Source organism: Panicum virgatum, chromosome 1K (genome assembly GCF_016808335.1).
Source record: "Panicum virgatum strain AP13 chromosome 1K, P.virgatum_v5, whole genome shotgun sequence".
NCBI classification, from domain to species: domain Eukaryota; kingdom Viridiplantae; phylum Streptophyta; class Magnoliopsida; order Poales; family Poaceae; genus Panicum; species Panicum virgatum.
The window spans coordinates 5,529,334-5,552,595 of NC_053136.1; the positions used below are offsets into that span (position 1 = coordinate 5,529,334).

At 45.7% G+C, this 23,262-nt stretch overlaps 2 protein-coding genes across 2 annotated transcripts; one reads left to right on the plus strand and one right to left on the minus strand.

Annotated features, from left to right (window-relative positions):
• Nucleotides 1-13,834: 13,834 nt before the first annotated feature.
• LOC120667189 (squamosa promoter-binding-like protein 4) lies at nt 13,835-17,242 on the plus strand. The gene is made up of 4 exons (XM_039947287.1): nt 13,835-14,275; nt 14,852-14,988; nt 15,314-15,547; nt 16,523-17,242. Exons 1-4 carry the CDS (start codon nt 13,956-13,958, stop codon nt 16,828-16,830), a joined length of 999 nt encoding a protein of 332 aa, XP_039803221.1. The 5' UTR covers nt 13,835-13,955; the 3' UTR covers nt 16,831-17,242.
• A 532-nt stretch (nt 17,243-17,774) lies between these two features.
• Nucleotides 17,775-20,671, minus strand: LOC120667272 (serine/threonine-protein kinase STY13-like). The gene is made up of 3 exons (XM_039947395.1): nt 20,436-20,671; nt 19,157-20,189; nt 17,775-18,376 (listed from the first exon to the last, which is right to left on the minus strand). The coding sequence occupies exons 2-3, from the start codon at nt 20,086-20,088 to the stop codon at nt 18,037-18,039; spliced, it is 1,272 nt and encodes a 423-aa protein (XP_039803329.1). The 5' UTR covers nt 20,089-20,189; nt 20,436-20,671; the 3' UTR covers nt 17,775-18,036.
• Nucleotides 20,672-23,262: the final 2,591 nt, after the last annotated feature.

Here is a 23,262-nt window from a genome sequence, read left to right on the forward strand (position 1 = left end):
TTTTGGTTTTTCCGGAGGTGATTTTGTTTTTGATTCAGGATTTAGTGCAGCCGTGGCAGAGGCGTCTACCTCCGACGCTGCTTTCATTGTTGCTGAGCTGAGCAAGAAGCTTGTCCACGCCAGCCGTGCTTTGATGCAGAAGGCCAAAGCGGACGCGGACCTTCGGGTGGCGAGTGCCACCGAGAGACTGGGTTTGGCTGACAAGCTCCGGCACGCTGAGGCGGAAACTCTCGTTTTGAAGGACGAGAACCAGCAACTGAAGGCCAGGTGTTCGAGGCTAGAGTCTGCTGCTTCGGATAACGAGAAGGTTCTGGAGAGCCTTCGGAGGACCGTGGAGGGGGATGCGAACGAGAAGGCTGCCCTTAAGAGTAGGATTACCGAGCTGAAGTGGGTTCAGGCTAAAATGACTGAACTCGAGCGGGTCTTACCCGAGGTCACCAGACGAGCCGATGGGGTGTACCAAGAGTACAAGAAGGCTCTTTCTGTCCTTGGAGCGGAGCCTTTGCCCTTGCTTGAGCCGGTCGAAGGTCCCCAAGTTTTCTTCCTGCTTTTGGACTGGTTGCTGTCGGAGTTCGAGGGACTCGGTGAAGTGATGAGTATTGCAAATGACAACGCGGCCTCTGTCTCCTTCGAGGGGCTTGTTGGAAATCTTCTTCGTGCCGGCGCAGTTTGACCTTGCCCGACTCGATGGTTTTCAGTATGTACCCTATGAAGGCTTGACAGCGGAGGTGGGAAGAATTCAAGAGGTGAAGGCTGCGTTTTTTAAGCGTTTCTGGGGAAACTTCTGGCAAAGTTGCCGTTCGGACTCTGGCGGCCGCAGCTGCTGAGGTAGGGTTGGTTCTAGCTAATTTTTGTTTTTTTGTTTGTTTTTAATTGATTTCGTCTATTTGGTGCAGGAGGCGACTCCTGATCGGCCTTCGGAGGACAATCGAATGTCCGAGGATCGGAGGTCTCCTTCGAGGGCTCAGGTGTAGAGATTGGTTTGTAGTTTACTTTGGTAGCTTTCTGGCACTTTGGTCTGTAAATATTGCCATAGTGCAGGATGTGAACAATGCTATGGTATTGATGAGCTGGGAGGCTTTTAGCCTTGCTCGTCCTGGATGCAGCGTTGCAGAATATTTAATCTAGTCCGTTAGAAATTCATTGTAACATGTTTTGCCCCTTTGTCTGAATGTGACTTTCGCGATTGCCTTTGTAATGGGTTTTATTGCGTATCCTTCGGGTTTCCTTTATGTGTGCATTCTTTGAGGTGCTGTGATTTGCATCCTTCGAGGTGCCTTTTGATGTGCATCCTTCGTGGTGCCTTTTTGTGCATCCTTCGAGGTGCCTTGTGTTGCGCATCCTTCGAGGTGCCTTGTCGTGTGATGTGTTAGGCATATTTACACCCGAAGTTTGTAGAGTAGTACTATCGTGGGGCTCTTGGAGAAAAACGTCTCCCCCCCCAATTCTTCGCTTTTTCTTGCCGAAGGACCTTTTTGGATGTAATTTGTTGTCCGGGGCGACGCGTGTTAGGGTGGTTCTTCAAAAAACGTCTCCCCCTTCCTAATGAGTCGTTGCCCGGAGGTATTTTGTGAAGAAGAAGTGTTTGTTATTTCGATATATGATTTGTTTGCCAACGAGGCAATACGCGGAAACTTTGTTTTTTTGTGAAACAACGTCTCCCCCCCTTCTTGCGTGCTGTTGTCCTCGAAGGGCTTAGCTCTTTTTGGGTAAATCAAATGATGGGTGCCGAAGGTTCTTGTGGAAAAAACGCCCCCCCCCCATTTCTGGCATCCATCTTTCGATTTTTCCGAGGTAGCCTGTTGGCCTTCGCTTTGCACTTATTGTGCCATTTTTGTCGTTGGTTTTTGGTTCGTACCTTTTGAAAGGTCGGAGGCCCTTGGCGTTTTTGCACTTGTTGAGCGCTTTTGCCGAAGGTTTTTTGGTTCGGACCTTTTGAAAGGTCGAAGCTCGTTTGCGTTTTTGTGCTTGTTGTGCGTTTGTGCCGAAGGTTTTTTGGTTCGGACCTTTTGAGAGGTCATAGCCCCTTGGCGTTTTTGCACTTGTTGAGCGCTTGTGCCGAAGGTTTTTTGGTTCGGACCTTTTGAAAGGTCGAAGCCCCTTGGCGTTTTTTGCACTTGTTTTGCATTTGTGCCGAAGGTTTTTTTGGTTCGGACCTTTTGAAAGGTCGAAGCCCCTTGGTTTTTTTTTGCACTCGTTGTGCATTTGTGCCGAAGGTTTTTTGGTTCGGACCTTTTGAAAGGTCGAAGCCCCTTGGCGTTTTTTGCACTTATTTTGCATTTGTGCCGAAGGTTTTTTGGTTCGGACCTTTTGAAAGGTCGAAGCCCCTTGGCGTTTTTGCACTTGTTGTGCGTTTGTGCCGAAGGTTTTTGGGTTCGGACCTTTTGAAAGGTCGAAACCCCTTGGCGTTTTTGCACTTATTGTGCGTTTGTGCCGAAGGTTTTTTGGTTCGGACCTTTTGAAAGGTCGAAGCCCCTTGGCGTTTTTGCACTTGTTGTGCGTTTGTGCCGAAGGTTTTTTGGTTCGGACCTTTTGAAAGGTCGAAGCCCCTTGGCGTTTTTTGCACTTTTTTTGCATTTGTGCCGAATGTTTTTTGGTTCGGACCTTTTGAAAGGTCGAAGCCCCTTGGCGTTTTTTGCACTTGTTGTGCATTTGTTTTGATAATTATGCAAAGTTTGCGGATTCTGCATACTTTGCTAACTTACTATTTTGTTTAGCATGCAGATGCTTGCCGAAGCTTGCCATTTTGGCTGCTTAGGCGAGAGTGACACTGTTTGGGGAAAATTCATTGTATTGAGATTGTTTACACTGGGTCCGCCTCGTCAAAAACCTCACCTCCTGTGCGGAGTTTCCCCTTGTGAGGAAAAGAGTACGGCCCGTTTACAATGTAAGAAATAACTGTAAATAGATGCGAAGGTCCGCGATCGCTTATAGCTTCGCGATGCGTCCTTTTTACAAACTTAAATGTAGTACTTTTTGAGGCTGTCGGCATTCCAAGGATGCTGCAGCTCATTGCCTTCGGCGTCGGACAAGTGATATGACCCTGGCCTGTTGCTTTTGATTACTAGGAATGGTCCTTCCCACTTGGGTTGAAGTTTTCCGGAGGTTTCGGCATTTGGCTTCCTTTTTAGAACCCAGTCTCCGACTGCGATGTCCTTTTTCACTATTTTCTTGTCTCTCCATTTCGTGGTTTCTTGTTGATACTTTTCTAGATTTTCCGAAGCTTGTAGGATGTCTAGCTCTATGAGGTCTTTCTCCTCCGAGGGTGTGCCCTCGACTTGATGGGTCACCCTTAGGCTTCGATTCTTAAGCTCTTCTGGTGTCATTGCTTCGGCACCATATAGTAGCCTGAATGGGGTGAACTTGGTGGTTCTTTATTCTGAGGTGTTGTGGGACCAGATGACCTTCGGGAGTTCATCTGCCCATTTGCCCTTTTTCTGATCAAACATGCACTTCTTGATGCTGCCGAATACGATGCCATTGGCCCTTTCGACAGCCCCGTTGGATTGTGGGTGGTACACCGAAGCAAATATTACCTTCGTGCCTAGACTGTAACAGAATTCTCTGAAGAGCTGTGAATCAAACTGTTTTTCGTTATCGACGGTGATCTCCCTTGGGACCCCGAATCTGCAGACGATGTTCTGCCAAAAGAATTTTCTGATTGTTTCTGATGTTATGTTGATGAGTGGCTTGGCTTCGATCCATTTTGTAAAGTACTCAACAGCAACTGCTGCGTACTTGTAATTGCCCTGAGCTGTGGGTAGGGGGCCCACTAGATCGATTCCCCATCTTTGAAGGGGCCAGGTCGGGGGTATCAGCTGAATTGGCTCCGAAAGATTTGAGGACTTGGGGCCCATCATTTGGCATGCTTGGCATGTTTTCACTATGTGCTGAGCGTCCTTCAGGGCTGTTGGCCAGAAGAATCCTTGCCTGAAGTCTTTGGAGAAAAGTTGTCTGAAGTCAATGTGGGATCCGCAAAACCCGGAGTGAATTTCCTTGAGGAGCTTGATTCCTTCGGTTGTCGAGATGCACTTTAACCATGGGCTGGTTACACCTGACTTGAACAGTTCTCCCTCGGAGATAACGTAGCCCCTCGCTCTTTGGAACATTTTCTTCTCCTCTTTCTCATTTGGCAGCTCGATGTTTCCTCGAAGGTACTTCATTATAGGTGTTCTCTAATCTTCGGCTGAGATGACTGAGACTTTTTTTCTCTCTTCGGCTTTACCGAAGGTTCTGTGATTTCTTCGAAAAATACGTCTGATGGTAACTGCTCCTTTCTTGATGCTGCCTTTGCCAGTTTGTCTGCTTCGTCGTTCATGTGCCTCGGGATATGAACGATGTCGAAGCCTTTGAAATATTTCTCCATGGATGTAACTGCATCAAGGTACTCGATAAGCTCTGGCTTTCTTGCCTCCGAGTCCTTTTCGATGTGGTCTCTCATGACCCTCGAGTTTGTTTTGACTATGAAGTTCTGATGGCCAAGGGCTTTCATTTTGCGAAGGCCCAGTAGCAAGGCTTTGTACTCGGTTGTGTTGTTGGTAGATGATTCTAGGTTGCCGAAGGTTAGTCGTGCAGCGTATCTTGTTTTTGCTCCCGAAGGAGACTCTATGATTGCAGCAATGCCCGCTCCGTCATTGCACCTGGCCCCATCGCAGTGCACGATCCAGGTTTCACTCGAAGGTTCCTCCTTGAAGGTTGGGGATGTCCAATCGGCAATGAAATCTGCCAATACTTGTGACTTGATGGCTGTTTTTCTTTCGAAGTCTATGTAAAACTCGGAGAGTTCCAAAGCCCTTTTGGCAATTCTAACTGAGGCCTCTCTGTTACTGAACAAATCATGCAAAGGTTGATCTGTGACCACTATTATCTTGTGAGCTTCGAAATAGTGTCGAAGCTTCCGGGCAGACATGACTACTGCATATGCGATTTTTTCTAGCACTGAGTACATGAGCTTCGAGCCTGCGAGAGCTTCTGATACAAAATAAACAGGTAGTTACTTCTTTTTTCCTTCGCTTTCTCTCTCGAGCACGAGCGCTGCACTGACGGCAGAGTAGGATGCTGCGATGTACAGGAGCAACACGTCCTTCGGGTCAGGTGAGGTCATTTTGACCATGTTCTGTAGGTGGGTTTTGAGTGCCTGGAGGGCTTTGCTTTGCTCGGGGCCCACTCAAATTTGTTTGCGTTGCGAAGGACCTTGAAGAATGGTAAGCTTCGGTCTGCAAAGCGGGGGATGAATCTGTTCAAGGCTGCAATTCTTCCTGTTAGTTTCTGTACGTCCCTGATGGACTTTGGCTGCTCCATGTTCCAAAGAGCTTTTACTTTGTCGGGGTTTGCTTCGATGTCTTTGGTGGACACTAGGCATCCTAGCACCTTTCCTTTGTGAACTCCGAAGATGCACTTATTGGGATTCAAGGACAGTCCTGCTTTTCTTAAGCTTGCGAATGTTTCGGCCAGATCTGCCACATGGTTGCTTCTTATTGAACTGGTTACAACAATGTCGTCAACATAAGCCAGGACATTCCTTCTAAGTTGGTGTTCTAAGACCACGGAGGACATTCTTGAAAAAGACTATCCTGCATTCTTTGACCCTTCGGGCATCCTCACAAAGCAGTAGGTGCCGAATGGTGTTATGAAGCTTGTCTTCTCTTCATCTTCCTTTCTCATCCATATCTGATGGTATCCGGAGAAACAATCCAGCATAGACATGAGTTGACTGTTTGCTGCGTCATCAACGACTTTGTCGATTCTTGGCAGCGGGAAGTCATCCTTCGGGCAGGCTTTATTGAGGTCAGTGAAATCGATGCACATGCGCCATTTGCCCATTCTTCTTTTTGACCGGCACGGTGTTTGCCAACCATGTTGGGTACTTGACTTCTCTAATGTCATTTGCATCTAGCAGTCTCTGGACTTCGGCCTTGACTGCTACGACTTTTCATCTGCCATTTTGCGAAGCTTCTGCTTCTTCGGCTTGATGTTTGGGTTGATGTCCAGGCGATGCTCGATGATGTCTCTGCTGACTCCCCGAAGGTCGTTGGCGGACCATGCAAAAACATCTTGATTCTTGCGGAGGAACTCGAGAAGTTCTTTCTCCTCTTCGAGCTCTAGGGTTGCATTGATAGTCACCATTTTGTCGGGGAGGTGTACATCGAGGGGGACCTTCTTGACTTCACAGTCTTCTTCGAAGGTTGCTTTCTCGCTGTCCCTTTGGTGCTTTTCGAAGGTAACTAGCTTGGATTCAGTCCGAAGATTGTGCACATTTTTCTGTCCTGGGGTGTATCCCCGCTCAATGTCCCGCGCAAGTTGCTGGTCCCCGCGAACGGTGATGACCCCTGCGGGAGCTAGCATTTTCATGCACAAGTATAGTTGATGGACGATAGCTTCGAACTTGTTGATTGTTCCTCTTCCTAAGATTGCGCAGTATGGGTACGATATTTCTACCACATCGAAGGTGATGTGCTCTATTCTTGCGTTGGTCGTGTCTCCGAAGGACACGTGGAGTGACAGTTTGCCGATTGCGTTCACTCTCTTTCCTCCGAATCCCATTAAAGGGATTTCCGAAGGCTGAAGCAGGCTTCGGTCGATACCCATCTTATCGAAGGTATCGGAGAAGATAATGTCTGCAGAACTGCCAGTGTCAACTAGTATCTTGCCAATCCTCCAGCCCTGAATGTTTGCCTCGATGATAAGAGCATCTGTGTGTGGGTAGCTGATGAGGTTGACATCTTCTTCAGAGAAGGTGATCGGAGAGTGTGACCACTGGGTTCTCTTGGTTGGACCTTCGGAGACGATGCAATGGACTTGCCTGAAGTAGTCCCTGCGCTGCCTCTTGTTTTCGAAGTCCAGGGTGGAACCTCCGGATATGGGCATGATCATGCCGAAGGATGGTAGTGCCGCGGATTGGCTATTTGTTGTTTGGTTTTCTTGTTTTGGTGGGTGAGCTGGGGGTGGTGGTAGCTGCTCCTGAGTGGGTTGAGCTTGGGTTGTGGGTTGAATGGTTTGCGTTTGGGGGTTTGGCTGCGGCTGCCAACTGTGATTGTAGTTGTAATTAAACATGGGTGGGCGGTATGCTTGTGTAAATGGTGGAGGTGGAACGAACGAGGGTTGCGTGTACTGTATTTGTTGAGGTGGTTGGGTTTGTGGCCATGTAGTGTGCCCAACTAGCTTGGCTTTTTCTCGGCCTCCATTCTGTCAAGGGTCTTCTTCTTCTCCGGGCACTGGTTTGTTCTGTGGTCGGAGTCAGACCCATGGAAGTGACAGAAGAATTTTTTGGGATCACGCGAAGGTCCACGACCTCGGCCCCTTCCTCTGCCGCGACCTCTGCCCCGTGCCCCGGATAAAGGTTGCTTGTCGTTTGAGCGTTGGGGTTCCGACTCTGGTGGTGTCATGAAGGGATCGAAGGTTATCTGATCCTCATCTTCATGCGAAGGTTCCAGAGGTAAGATGAGCTGGTGAGCTGGCTGCTTTTCTTGCTGCTATGTTTGTTGATTGTATTTCTCTGCCTGACGCATGATTCTTCTTTGCTCGACCCTTCTGCGGTGGTCGGCGTCTGACTTCGCATACTTTTCTGCTTCTGAATAAAGCTCCTCTAGAGTCCTCGGGGGTTCTCTTATGAGGTGGGAAGCAAGCTGGCCAGGCAGGAGACCCTCGATGCATTTCTCTATCACATCTTTCTCTGGGAAGTTTGGGATTTGAGCCTTCTTTTGGACGAACCTCCGGAAGTAGTCATAGAGAGGCTCACAGTCATGCTAGGGGCATTTGAAGTCTTTTACAGTGTTGGCGTTGAGCCTTCTGAAGCCTTGGAAGTTCTGTAGGAGCCTTCCTTTCAGCTGATACCAGTTGTTGATTGATTGCGGAGGCAAGTACGAGTACCAGTTGGCCACAGAACCTTCACAGGCCATGACGAATGACTTGGCCATGGTGGAGTCGTCACCTCCGGCCGAAGCGATGGTTGCTTCGTAGGCCATGAGGAACTGAGTTGGATCCGTTGTAGCGTTGTACTTGGGGAGCTGTGTTGGCTTGTAGCCAAGCGGCCATGAAGTTCGCTGCAGAGCGACTGAGAGTGGCGAGGTCGGGTCAAATGGGAGGTTGACCGGCATTGGCCTTTGGTTCTCATTATGAGCGAAGGCTGTCTGGAGGATGACGCGGTTTTCTTGCTGGGAGGAACCTTCCGGCATTTCTTGGTAGGCCCTCTGCAAGCTCTCAACTTCTGCCTCCATCTCTACTAACCTGCGCCTGGCCTCGGCTAGCTTGTTTGCTTGGTCCAGTGCCCTCTTTTTGGTGGCAAGCTGGGCTTCGATGTTTTTTTTCTTCATTTCAAGGGCTTTGAGCTTGAGTGCTGCTTCTGTGAGTTGGTGAGCTTCGGTGTTTTCAGTGTTATCAATCAGGTCTCCATGAGCAGCAACTTCGTTGGTGATGTCTTCCATTTGTGGATTGGCTCCTTCGTGCTGCGGTTGAGGGCTGTCGAGGAGGCGGCCAGGCTCAGTGGAGGTGCTTGTGGTGCCGGCAGTGGCTTTCTTCTTCGCTGGGGGCATCGAGGGTTGTCTTACGTGCTGGAACGGTGGGCGCCCAGACAGTGAGCATGAACAGTAAGAAAGATGACAATGAAAGTTGGTGTCGAACTCTCCAATAATGATTAGAAAATTCAACCCTCTACACTGTGGAGAGAGGGGGCTATTTATACCCCTAGCCCTCGGCCAGGTTTTCCTAAATTGCCCCCTCCCAACTCATTTACAGCTCACTCTTAGCCGGCTCCGGGGTAAAATTACAAGGTGAGAGGTTTACAAATCCGACCATCTCACGTATTCGGGAGGTGTACAAATCCGACCTTCTCACATATTCACGTTTTACTCATATGTCTACAACTGACGAAGGTAACAACAACCTTCGGGTACCTCCGGGAGTTTGGGCCATGAAGGTTCCATCTACGAGCAATCAGCCGCCACCTTCGTTCTCGAGTTTGATCACCTGACCCGAAGGTCTTGATCTTCGAGTTTATGCTTCCAGGTAGCCGTTCGTCACCTTCGTCTCCCGAAGGTGGTCACCGAAGGTCTTGTTCTTAGACCTTTTGCTTCCGAGCGGCCGTTTGTTTCCTTTGTCTACCGAAGGTGGTCACCGAAGGTCTTGGTCTTTAAGCTTGTGCTTCTGAGTGACCCTTCGTCACCTTCGGGTACGCTTACCCTCTTCTTGTTGGAGCCCTGCAAAAGAATTAGGGAGCATTTCCGAGGGGTGGGAGCTTGACCCGGAGGTCCAATTCCCAACACCAATATACTAGTGGTGAAAGAGCACACTGAAATCTTTTGTTAAAGCAACGAAATCTATGCATGGAAGTGTCTGAAATCTTGTCCTTTCATTGCCCTCTCCTTTACATTTTGTTGATCTTTGAACATGCATGGATGATTCTTATGTGATTATTATGATGAGGATCCCTGAAGTTATTTTGTAGTTCAGAAAAATTAAAGTGCAGTTCACACGAGTCTCGGTCATACATGGTTTGTCACAAGGATCCTGATAGACAAAAAAAACTCGACCGGAGGTGTATGACGGCCCCACCATATTTTATTAAGATGAAGCAAATGGCTTATTGATGGGGACTTTTTTTCTTACCCTAGCTCGCTCACATAGAAAGTGGAACCATGAGTAGTGCTACTAGAGCCATCTAACCAATTCAACTAGAGCCAAGAATGCAGGTTTGTTAGCCATTTTGAGACAATTACAGATGGCACACAAAAAAGGCAATTCATCAACCGACCATCAAACAAAAAATAAATTGAATGGAATTCTTTTTTTTTCTTTAGCTCATTGAATCTTTTTTTTCTGAAAGGTTTCGCATGCATAATGCACTGCGGATTCCAAAACTCACTAGCCCAACTTTGAACACCCAGATCCGGGCCCGTAAATGACTGAACTGAACTTGATAAAGAGAGATCCAGTCCTTGCGGTGGTCTCCGGTCAAGACGGGCGTTGTTTTCCACCTGCGGCGCCCGGCCTTTTCATGGGCACTTTTCACCGGGCGAGCTGAACTGAGCGAGCTATGCCTTTCAGTGCTCGGGAGGCCATCCGTTTCAGTCGATCTGACGCTAACCTCACCGAGGCATGCATGCCCATCACATTAGACTGACCACTCTGACTGAACATCCTGGTCGCAGTTGCTGAAAATATTTTCCTCCCTGAAGTGACCTGTCGAGCGCTTTCTGTTCCCTTGCCGCAGCTGAAATGCTGAATCTTTCTGGTGTCCTTGTGAACGCGTCTTTTGACTCTGATGATCGTCGTTCCATCTTCAGAGTCACTTCTTATTTCTTTTTCAATTTTTTGATAGGCACTTCTTATTTCTTGGTTGAAAGTGCACGCATGATGTGTGACGATGCCAGCTCAAAAAAGAGTTTTGTTGCATGATGTGTGATGCAGAGCGATCTTTAAAAAAAAAAACGTTTGCAGGGCTGGTATGGGCCGAATTTTAGTTCTTGTGTGGAACGATTCAGTTGGTGATGGCCCAACAAGGTCTTAGATTATCCTAGCGATGTGGTAGAAGATTAAGCCCAGCCCAAGTAATCTGCACGCATGCATCGTAAGCTCTCGTTGAGTTCTCTTCTCCATTTTTTTTTTTGTTTATAGTTGTTTGCAGAGATGGTTCCATTTGGATTCATTCTGGAGCAATTATAATTGATAATTGATGGGGAAGGCTCTGTTACTATCGTGGGTCCATTTGCACATAGTACGGGCCGGCGCCAAGACGATGACAGTGCATGGCCCGATGATGTGTCTGCTTCTACCTGTAGGGTCCCTCTTGCTTTCTCTCATCGTCCAATAGAACTCGATCGACGGCCATAAATTACTCGTAGTCGTAGACAGCTCTCCGATCGCTGGATGCTCGCGTCGAGGCGTGGCCCCCACCCCCGGCAGATTTATTTCTTGGTTTGTCAGTTCTTCGTTCGGCTCTTCCTCACGCATACCCTGGCCTACCAATACTGCTGGCCTCCTCTTCCTCACCAACCAGTTTTTTGACGTGATTTACAAGCATGTTTACCGGGTAACAAATAACTAATCGTGTTTACAACGTGAAAGATTATTGCTTGGGACTTTCAAGTTTCAGGTATACAATGTAGATTTATAGCAATCAAGTACATGTAATTTCTTTTAGTTCGTAGTAAATAGAAGTCGTTTTGGATGATGACCTGATTTCTGACGCATAACATTTGAACTCGTTTGAGACTTTTCGTATCCTAGAACAGCCCAACACAACATTTTGTCTCCTAAATTAAAAGTTTTCCTTTGCTCTCCATATACTAATTTCTTCATGTAAATTTCTTGCAGTTCAAAATATCCCTTACCAATTTTCACTGCGTTCGGTAGGCTGGAGCTGGAGTGGTGTGAGAGAAAAATACTGTTACCTGACTGGTAACTGGAGGCTGGAGCTGAGGGATGTGAGAGGGAAAAATTGTAGCGCTGAGAGGGACAACTGTAGCACTAGAGGGCTGGAGACAGCCGAATCCAGTGTTTGTAGAACTCGCTGCTCCACCTGACCCACATGCCAGAACATCACTCCGCAACTGTACGTGTGAGATCGAAGCTGCACCTCTGGTACCGCGAGCCATGAGCGTCCGCTCAAGACTTTCGCTGAGGAGGTCAGGCATCCTATCCTCTCTCCTCTTGTACCACGGCCGGTCAAAGCCAAGAGGACTCACGTTTCTCCACCGCAAGACCAACTCGGGCTGCCGAAGCACAACGAGCCCTTGGCAAGCCATCCTTTAGCCGGCGTCGCTTCCTGCAAGCTCGTGGAGGTGGTACCGATGTGTCGCTTCAATGTTATTCTAGAGGTGCCTGCGCCAAACTCAAACTCCAAGAAAGCCTACACGAGAAGCTCGACAACGGTGATTTCGAGGCTGTTAGAGACCCCGGTGCTTTGCAGCTCCTCTGCCGCAGGCTTCACTGCTTGAGTGATGTGCGTGTGCTTTACTGCTTTAGGGTATTGTTTGCTTTAGGTTGGATTAGTGTCTAATGTCTTTCGTGAGCTCTTTGGTCTGCGGTTGTAAACATTCTCTTTTTAATACAATAATATGCTACTCCCCTGCATATTCGAGAAAAAGAAAAATTGTAGTTGCACACTCAGATCGTGCAGCACCATTAGGGCGTCCGTAATGGTAATAGTTAGTACTAACTACACAGTGTGCTGATGTAGAGGTGAGAGATGAAAAAAACTATTTTATATTGTTGGACCCACAAGCTCATCTCGCATGTTCTTGGGCCACGTTAAATAAACTAGTTATTTGCTCGTCGCTAGTGACTACTCTCTCTTCTACTTTTTCATTGGTATATCAGATCTAACTAGCTAAATAGCTAGCCATTGCGGACGCCCTTAGTCAGAAGGCCATGTTGACTTTACACAAACCACATGAAAAAAATAACAAGAAGATAACGCAGGCAGCAATTGCCAGCTAGGCCCTGTTTAGTTCCCTTAGGCTGTAAACGAATTTTTTTTTTGCGTGGGAATTTTGTCAATTTGAAGTACTAAATGAAGTCTATTTATAAAACTTTTTGCATGGTTGGGTTGTAAATCGTGAGACGAATCTAATGATGCTAATTAATCCATGATTAAGCAATAATTAGCGGATGATTACTGTAGCATCATTATTGTAAATCATGGATTAAGTAGGCTCATTAGATTCGTCTCACGATTTACAGCCCAACCATGCAAAATTTTTTGTAAATAGACTTCATTTAGTACTTCAAATTAGTAAGATTCCTTTATACTTTTTTGCATTTACAACTTTTTTGCGTTTACGGGATGGGAAATAAACAGGACCCTAGTGAACAATGCAAAAATGGCGGGGTCAGGACGCAGGGTCGGAGTCACAGCCACCTCACCATCGCATCGCATCGCATCGCATCGCTTCATCTTTCCTTTCCATGTCCATCAATCAAAAGGGAGGGCAAAAAAAATGGAGGGAAATGAATGAAGGGGCCAGGAAAACGACCTCTGACCTCCCTACTTCTTTTATGTTAATGCGGCAGAAGGGGAGATGCACCGCTAGCTCCCACAGCTAGCCCCTCACGTCTCAACTAATTAAGCATGTTTAATTAAGTGGGCCCCTAGCAGCTTAGCACACTGATTAGCATTATTAGCCCAGCAACCATTCTTAAAATTATCACAAGAAAAGGATATGCAGTGTACATGAAATGAAAGACCTGAGTTTCTGTTGCGCCTCCCCTTTTTTTGTTTGCTTATTTACTTCTTTGTATATGTAGTGTCCACAGTTTTGTCTCACATCCAAGAATCCGCGTCTAATTTTAATCTTCATGAGTGGCGGAAATTTTTGGGCCTGTGGCATGGCTCCAGCAGATCCATGCTGGAGATGAAGTTTGCAAAATAGATTAAAATATTTATATTTTTATTTTAATCTAAAATAAAAAGTATAATAACTCAGCAAAACTTTTTTGATTTATTTACAATTCTAACTCCCAGAATTACTTGAGCTGGATATGAGCAGCTTTGTAAACTTTATAAATTTTTCGGAGTTGGAGCTATACAAACACGCCCAATGTGTCATTTAATTATCTCTGTTCTTGCCCAAAACGAGTTGCCCCAAACACGCACCGGTGAGTTCTGACTGAGCAAATTCATATTGGAATGATTTGCAAAAATTACTCTTTCAGTTACTTTCAATTAGCACCTTGTTTGATTCACCATTTTTATGTGACCCCTACCCCGAAAAGAGATTTTTTTCTGAACAAAAGCACACACGAAAAAGAGGAAAACGTGTAGAGAAAAGACATTAATCCTATGCAAGGAAAGCGAGAAAAAGAAAAGGAGGTCCAAATATAAAAAAGACTTTGCCTTTTTTCTATTCCAAATTCTCTTTCCCCCATCTCTTCTTCTCCACAGTCCACACTGTTCACCTCGTCTCCCCCCTCTCCTCGATCCCCAAATCCCGAATTGACCAGCCCAAATCGGCGCCCGCATGGAGTGGACGGCCCCGAAGCCCGCCGCTTCGCCCTCCTCGCCTCCCCTGCTCTGGGACTGGGGCAACCACGCCGCCGCGGGCTCGGGCTGCTCCGGCGACGCGCCAGCGCGGCGCGGCGGGAAGGAGCGGGAGGCGAAGCGTACCAAGGGCGAGGAAGGCGGGGGAGCGGAAGTTAGGTGCCAGGTCGAGGGGTGCGGGCTGGAGCTCGGCACGGCCAAGGACTACCACCGGAAGCACCGCGTCTGCGAGGCCCACACCAAGTGCCCCCGCGTCGTCGTCGCCGGCCAGGAGCGCCGCTTCTGCCAGCAGTGCAGCAGGTCGGTGCTCTTCTTGCTTTCGATTGCTCCCCGGAGCTCTTTGCTCTGCTCTCGCGTGCTCTGGTTGACCTCTGCGGAGCTACGCTGCGACTGCTCTCCTTTCTTCTTTGATGATTACTTCCTGCGAGGATGGGTCGCGCTGCTACGCTGCAATAATCGCGTGATTAGTTGATTGATTTGCGCAAGCATGTGTTGTACGTGCTCTTTTGTGTTGTGGCTGTGTAAGACTGCGTGTGCTGTTGTGCGTTTTTTTGGTACGGAGCTGCGTTTTTCCTGTTCTGGCAACGATGCTGCCTTTCCACTATTAGTACTGCTGTACGTGTGGAGAATCGTACGCATGGGTAAAAGTAAAATGGCTGTGCAACAATGCTTGTTTCCCCTTTCCAGTTTTGGTATGGCTCTCTATATATGTGTATGCTTTTGGGATGAGCTTTTTGGTGGCCTGTGTCTATCTTGATTCTGTTACTGTATCTAAATTGCAGGCATATCTTTTGTTTGCACTTTTACATGGCAATTGACCATATGTCCAAGAATGTATGTTTGGTTTTGCTGATTGCTTGGGTTTTGATGATCCAGGTTCCATGCTCTGTCCGAGTTTGATCAGAAGAAGAGGAGCTGCAGGAGGCGTCTGTCTGATCACAATGCCCGCCGGCGGAAGCCTCAGCCAGATGCATACGCCTTTGCCTCTGCGAGGCTGCCTTCATCATTGTTTGGTAATTTTTCATGTCTTAATAGTGTTTGCCATTTGCCATCTGTGGACACTGGCTGAGTTTCATCTGCAAGTATAACATTGGAACTAGATGTGTGAAACTTGTGCAAATGGAAAGTTTTCTATCTTTGATACTTGATAATAAGTTGTCTGACAGTTATGCTTCTTAATGGAATTGAATGCAAATTGAGCATGAGATTTTAGAATATAATGATTAGTAATGTATGTCATGTATTATATAAGTTGGATTGTCATGTTTCAGCTATTCTACCTTACCTCCTGTTTATAAAATTAAATGTTCTTATCCCTGAATTTTTCTGCCACTGCAGATGATAGGCGGCAAATAAGTTTTGTCTGGAATAGAGCTCCTCTTAGCCATGTAAGACCTTTCACTTCTCCATGTGACAGCTCATCTGACTTCAAGCTCTCACATGCCAAAGAAATAAGTGAGCTATCAACAAAAGTTGGGACGATAACTGGACAAGTTCATTTTGATAAATCTCACCTGTCCAATGCCATTCCAACACTTAGCCATGGCAAAGATGAGCTGTTGCCAATGAAAGGTTTGGTTTTCTTGACGTTATTCTTACCTAAGGCAGAAATGTATTCGTCAATGAAGAAGCTGCTATTTGCTTTGTCACGTGGTTCACCACATTTGTTTACAAAAATATGTAAAAAAATATCTGGCTTAGTGGGACCTTACTTAAAACATCTAGGACAATTGATACATAAAATGAACTATTTGGGCGTTCCCTCATCACTGCCAAGTCTTGCAGAGATAGTGCTGAATTTTCATTGCAGAAGTTTGTGAATTTGTCAATATATTTGTAGCTGTTCATATGATTTAGCCTACCTAGAACAGTTGGTGGAACAAAGAATGCTCAACGCCTTGGCATAACTCTACTCATGCTGGGCTATTGGATGTTTTATTGTTGATTACAGTATTCTTTAGTCTGTAAATGTACTCCCAGAAAAAGAACATGTTGCAATTATTGCATTACCAAGTGCATTATCCAAACACTTGATTGAGTGGGACTTAAGGAAAATAGAATATGAATATCATTTTCTCTGAAACAATCTTGGGACTTGATCATTAGTGATGTTGAAGTTTTGAGCGTCAAGAAAAGGAGTAGTCCATTTTTCACCATTATCATATATGGTAATATTATTTTGTTTGTTTAGTTTCCTGTGTCATATATTACTGAAGTTCTTGATCACTATTGATATAAGGCAGTCCTTGTGTCTGCATGTGGATGATGTAGAAACTTAATTCTGCATTCAAGAAATTACTAAGAAACTAAATGTCTTTCACTGGAGCCGGTTGCACCTACATTTTTTCTGGGATGATAGTATTTAGTGTAACAATTATGAGCATCAGAATTAGAAATCCTAATTGTCTTGAGTTCTGCTTAATATTCATGCTAGTTTGGCAAACCATATGATTTCATTTGCCAGTCCAGAGACTTCTGCATCATGATGTTTTTTGTTGTCCTGATTTCAATGGGGGGATAACATGGTTTGAGCAATTGGTTATGCAGGTCCGGACACATCAATAACTGCTTCAAAATTCGATGGAGCACCGGATCTTCAGCGTGCTCTCTCTCTTCTGTCAGCTGGCTCTTGTGGATTCCCCGATCCTGTACCGCAAGCATCTTGCCTTATCCAGTTCACTGGTGCCAGTGAGAACAGCGGTGACCTTCACTTATCGCATGGAGGGAACTCTGGTCCAGCTTCATGTGCCGATGAACAGCATGTAGCACCTCAGCCTCAGCTGGTTCGTTTTACCATGGATACCAGTAGCAATGTCTATGAGCCCACTTTCTTCGGTGTAAACCAGATAAATTAAGGTGTGAAAGACGCACACCACTTCATTTGGATAAATTGCCACAAAGATGGCCTGGGGTCTTGCAAGTTCTTCAACCATCTGCGAGGGATCAAGATCTATGTTAAATGCTATCTACATATTTATTGGCCATCCCTGAAGGCCTGAACTAAGTTGAACTGAGCGTAGGCCAGCTTGTGTTGAATATGCAGTTCCAACCTGTGATTGATCCATTCTTTTCTGTTCCTTTTTGCCCCCCGTGATTTGACTACTTGGAACTTTTTTTAAGTGTGATATTGTAATTTTACACTTGTATAATACTACTGTCAACTGTTGGATATCTTCGTAGCTGTCCTTGATGACTCTGGACATGTATTTTCGTGTGTATAAGTTTCTACAACGTTTTTTTTCTATTTAAAACTGGCTGTTGGTTCAATACTGGCTTGATTCAAATATTAGAGTGGTTTCAACCCCAGCCTCAGATACTTGTTTTTTATTAATATCGTCGACGAACAAATTATCGAATTCCAAGCAAAGAAATCAATCTTGTCCCCTCTAATCAAACATATATTTTTATCAGGAAAAGAGAAGTCGTATAGCACATGTTTGCAGAATGTCACGATCACAGTTCTCCCAATACAAGCCTTGCTTGTCCCACATGAGTATGTGGCTGAGATCCGATGTCTCAGTGCAACTAGCCAGACTAGCCGCAAGACTTCTTGGCATGTTCTGGTTTCCAAGCAGGAGCCACCAACCGAATTGCTTAGAAATAAAATTTCTCCATGGCCGGCACACAATGCACACAGGTATGGACCAAGTCCATCTTTGACTTCGGCAATATATGGACGCAGACACAGGATAACCAAACCAAAGTCATGTCATTTGGAAGCGCAGAGAATAGCAAAACAGTAATAAACGCAGATCAACACCGAAGAAGGGCGCTGAAACTTTGAAATCAGGCAAACTTGTGCGAGTGCAAGAACAAGCAGATGTTTATTAACATAGGAAAGCTCCATTAGATCTTTGTTAACATACAAGGCAATATCACCTATACTTTCAGAAGAGATAACTTCAGCTGTGCAACATACACAAGATAGAATGCAACAACACAGAAGCTCAAATCCTGGGGGCTTCAGCGCAGATCCCTAGCACTGATGCGGTGAACACATTGAGATAGGCTCTTCCTCCTTTCTTCCATCAATTCTCCTCATCTAGCCACCACTTTCCACTTCAGTCGGTGGTCATGGGTTGAGACATACAGCAGCGGAAGCGTGCTTTACGCACATTGCTCACAATCTCCATCTCAGCACTCTCAAGCATGCAGACGATCTCAGTAAATGGTGGGCGAACTTCAGGGTTCGCATCCCAGCAGCGAGTCATAATGTGGGTTAGAGAAGGCAGGCAGTCTTGAGGGATTACTGGACGAGCACCCTTATTTACAACAGCGAAAGCTGCCTGAACAGCTGTCATGTTTGTGAAGGGAAGCATGCCGGTTATAAGTTCCCACAAAACGATCCCAAAGCTATAGACATCAACTTTATGATCATAGGGCCTGTGCTGGATCATTTCCCTGCAAAAAGAAAAAAAAGGCCAAACACCAAATCATTTACTATACACACAATATAACACTGAATTATCGCTAAAAAATCCAAATTATAGAAGCAACAATCTGCGAAAGAGGCAGTGGTAAGCTGAACGCTCATCTCCAGTTTTTTTTTATGTAAGCAATAACATTTAGACCACGTATACAAAAGGAAAATAACTTTCTGCTATTATTGTTATTGGTATAGTCACCCACCCACCCTCCCCCTGATGTGGACAAAATATATGCGAGTGTGCAACGTCAGCAATAGTTTTGCATTAAATAAGATGACTCACATTCTGTACAGCCAAAAGATGGAAACTGGGCACACAAGTCTCACCACATTGATAGCTATGAAGTTAGTCTGTCTACTGTCATGCGTAAGCATGCAAGTCAATCCCACAAACATGATTCAATTGATTGGATATGCAACAATATATTGATAATCTAATGAAAAAATTGGACAGTGTTGCATAATTGATAGATAAATAATACAATTCAAGTGACCCAGAAGGCTGCTATGCAGCATGTATAATTGAGTGCAATCAGTCAGACTATCCAAGTAAACAAACGTCAGGAATTGTAATTGCGACTATTCAACTTAAAAAAGATTATCAATCTACAGTATTGCTCTAGAGTGAAGGTCTGGGTGCCTGGCAACTTACGAGCTATGAAAGGTTGTGTATGGAAATAATCAAATAAGGATACATAGATATCAACAAAATTCGCAATAGGAAAATCTTCAATAAGGTAGATATTATAACTTACGGTGCCATCCAGCGGTAGGTTCCTGTCTCTGGTGTCATCCCTTCAGTTTTCACCTCAATACGAGCAACTCCAAAGTCGGCAATCTTAATGGATTTGTCTGCTGCAATCAGAAGGTTATCTGACTTTAGGTCTCTGTGAATAAATCCCAATGCATGAACATAAGCCATTCCCCGAGCTACATCCAGCGCCTGTTTCACAGCCAACCTCAAAGGCACTGACTTGTTCTGCCTTCTCGCCAGGAACTGCCGGACTGAGCCGCCCTTGGCATACTCTGTAATAATGCACCACACAATCGATTTCCTACATGCTCCTATGAACCTTACAATATTTGGGTGACTCAGCCTTGACAACATCATAACTTCTTGCACAAATTGCTGCTCCATCAAATGGGCTCTTTCCGGGTCATTCTCAGGCTTCTCCAGCAGCTTAATGGCAACATCTTCTCCATTGTACGTTCCCCGGTACAGCTTCCCAAAGGCTCCTTGAGCAAAAGGATCCCCCATGTCCAACCTCCCCAGATCAATGGTCCACTGCTCATAGTTGTTGAGTATCTCTGTAGGATGATTCGGGTCCATCAAGACACGAGCCAACGCATCCTCATTCAGCGTGTGCGCAGCCACGCGGTTGGGGCGGAAGACACTATTGCCGACTGAGTAGCTCACCGTCGGGGCATCACGGAGGCCTGGGTGCTTCAGTATGACCGTGCGGGACTCATTCGAGCCCACACTGCTGTTGTCCACAGACATGGCGACAGAACCGCCAGCGCAGTTGGCCAGGTTGAAGCCGTCGGCGCTGTCCACAGACATGTGGGAGCCCTCCCCAAACTTTTGGTAATAAGGCATGTTGTAGAAGCCATTGATCTCATTGTCCTGCATCCCCTTGCCTCCTCTGCCGCCGCCAATCATACCATGAAACCTCGCCCCCTCAGCCATGCCCAAGGATCAAACCCTAATAGTAGAGGCTGTAGAGCTGCAGCTGCTGCAGATTGCCCATACTCACGCGACAAACGCCCTCCCCTGCTCCCTCACCAGCTCTGCAACAAGAGGAAATTAGTGAGATGAGCTGGCAGACACCAAAACAGCAAGAAATTCTAGCTTAAAACAGCAGCACAGCATAGGGCAAGGCTGTACGCATGTACACCCGGTAATTTTTGCAAACAACATCGCCGTTAGTAGGTGATGTATCGTAGCTGGGTCAGATCCGAATACGAATAGCTTGCGCTAGGGTTTGGGGTGCTCCGTTTCACACAGCAGGAAGGGAAGCGAAGGCGCGGGCGTACCTGGCGGATGGATGCTCGTCGCCGGCAAAGGGCCGGGCGAAGACGAGGCGAATGGCGCCGCCGCTCGCCCGGTCGTCGCCGACAGGTGAGGAAGACCAAGGGAGGAGACTGAGAGAGAAGGGAAAGGGAGGGGGGTGGGTGGGCGGAAGAAACACAGATGACCCTGAACTGAACGCCCAGCACAGCAGGGAGCTAGCCGCGACGCGCTCAGGCTTCTCGGTGGCAGCCAATTGCTGGTTCTCTTGGCCGTTATTTCTTCTCTCTTGTTCTTCAATATAATGGCCAAATCTTCATCCCTTTAATTTAAAAAACTAAACCCATTCTGAGGTTTCTAGACTGCATTGAAAAGATAAGATGTTAGGAAGAGTGTTGGATATTATAGCCAATTGATTAATATCGACTTTACATCCGCGATTTCAACCTACAAAATTAGAGAACAATAACTTTGTGGTTGTAGCACTGCTTGTATTTCTAGTAAGCGTAAATTAGTATGGTTGAGCAGAGAAGGTTCAAATGGAGAATAAAATTTTATATCTCTTTATCCCTTTAATCTCTTCTCTTGGTGCTCCGTTTGGGAAACGAAGAGAAGACTAGACTTAAGACCGAGATAGGGAATGATGAAGGTGAAGGTAGGAAAGATGTAAAGAGAAGATAATAAATTGAAAAATATATAAAAGCCATCGTGAACGTTTTTCAAATCTATTGCAGACTCTACTCTATTCTTTAATCTCTAAGTATCCTCGATTCCAGAAGGCAATATCTTAATTATTTTTTTCCAACTACAAAGATTAAAAAGGAATCTATAAAGATTTATCTAGTACATAGAAAACGATTAAGGTGCATTAACCATTAGAGAAGGGGATTTTTACTCTCACATAACCAAAAGAGCCTGTAATTTTTACGAAAACTAAGCAAATACTATTTTCTCCCTAAACCATAAAGCCAAGTAAGATCGTTTTTGCGATGTAGACGACTCTTGAAATTAGGACGACGACTATCTCAACTGTGAAGCTATTTGCCTATTTCCATTCCACCATGCCCATGTGTTTCACAGTCCGGCCGTGATCAGACAAGAGGAAGAGCCGCGCCTGCCGTCCCTTTCCCTGGCGCTGTTCATAGTCAAGCCGGGGGGCAGTCGGCTCGGCCAGCCAGTCAACGAAAGCGCTCGGTTGGCACGTTCACAAGATCCCAAGCCAGTCGCCGTCCGGGGAGGCGGTCGTCTGACACCGTCCGGGAGCCGTCGCATCGCAGCAGCAGCAGCAGCAGCACGTTGTTTGCTGCTAGGGGCAGAAATGGAAAAACTGGACGCCGCGGCGCGCGACCGCGACCCGGCGCCGTCGTGGACACGCACGCACGCGCGACGACTTGCTTGCTGGTGCCCCCCGGCCCAAACGCCCAACAGGCCCAAGATGGCAACAGATGGGCTGAGCTGGCCCATGCGGAGGGCCGAAACCGAGCCGGGCCCACGGCCTAGGGAACTGTCCCTAGCTGGGAACGTGCCGGCCGGCGGCCACTGCCCGGAAATCCTGGGCACGTCTATTCATCGCGCGCTCCTGCGCGTCGATGTGTCGCAGAAGTGGCAGAACAGTCGCTTCTGTTGGTGAGGAGTCGAGAATTGAGTACTATACTAACGCGCCAGGAATTGGCGCGCGCTCATGCGTCGCGGCACCACGTGGGCCGGGGGTACTGTTCATTATTTAAAAATAATAAAATGACTGTTCATGCGGGGCCGGGTACTGTTCATAATAAAAAATAATAAAAAGTTACTATTCATGTGGGCCCCCGGGTACTGTTCATAATAAAAAAATATAATTCGAAATTAAAAATAAAAAAATTAAAAAGTGGCCCCATGTGTTTAAATGTTTAGTTTTTTATGAAAAAAAATTATATACTACATTTACCTCTATTATATATTGGATTTTATTTTCACTTTGTGAACTCGCAAAATATAATTGAATCATACATTCATTTCTAACCCTATCATTTTTTCTACCAAAATTAATAATTAGTGTAAGCTAATCCATCAATTATATCTACTAACATACACAAAATAAATTCTTCTATGTACTATTTATACAAGGCCCATGTGGGCCCTGTGTGTTATTTAGGTGTTACCCACATAATATTCAATTGGAATCCACCCACAAAATATATTTAATTATTTATTTACATGAAAACAATAACCATATTTCATACACTACGTCTACACGTGCTAGCCCCTACTACTTATTGGATTTTAATTCCACTTCATAAACTCGCAAAATATAATTATATGACAATCTATCAACTATATCTATCACACTTCATTCAATACATCAACACGTTGCCAAAATATATCAACACGATATTGCTTTAACTGTAATATACGATAATATATTTTTATTATTATTTTACATCAAATCTTTTGCTATAGGCGCGCAAAGCGCGCCAATCTGCCTAGTTTATTTTACAGCGCTGCGGCTGCTCGCCTGCTGCCGCGCACTGCGGCTGCTGCCGTTGCGCGTCGCTGCCGCGCACACTGCCGCCAGAGAAAAAATGGCAAGCTCGCCGGAAAAGAAATCTGTTCAATATTTTTATTTTAGTATTGTCAACATTTTATGTTTTCAATTTCAATATTTTATTCTTACAATTTTAATATTTTAAAAAATGTTGAATATATTTAACAAAATATTAAGTTAATTTTATTGAAATATTGAACATATTTGTAATAGATAATTAGGTTAAAATAGACTTTAAAGATGAATAACTTATTTATTTTGGAGAAATAGACTCCTCCGTTCGGTTATAAGCTACGTATTACCTCTGGAAAAGTATTCGGAAGTAATCT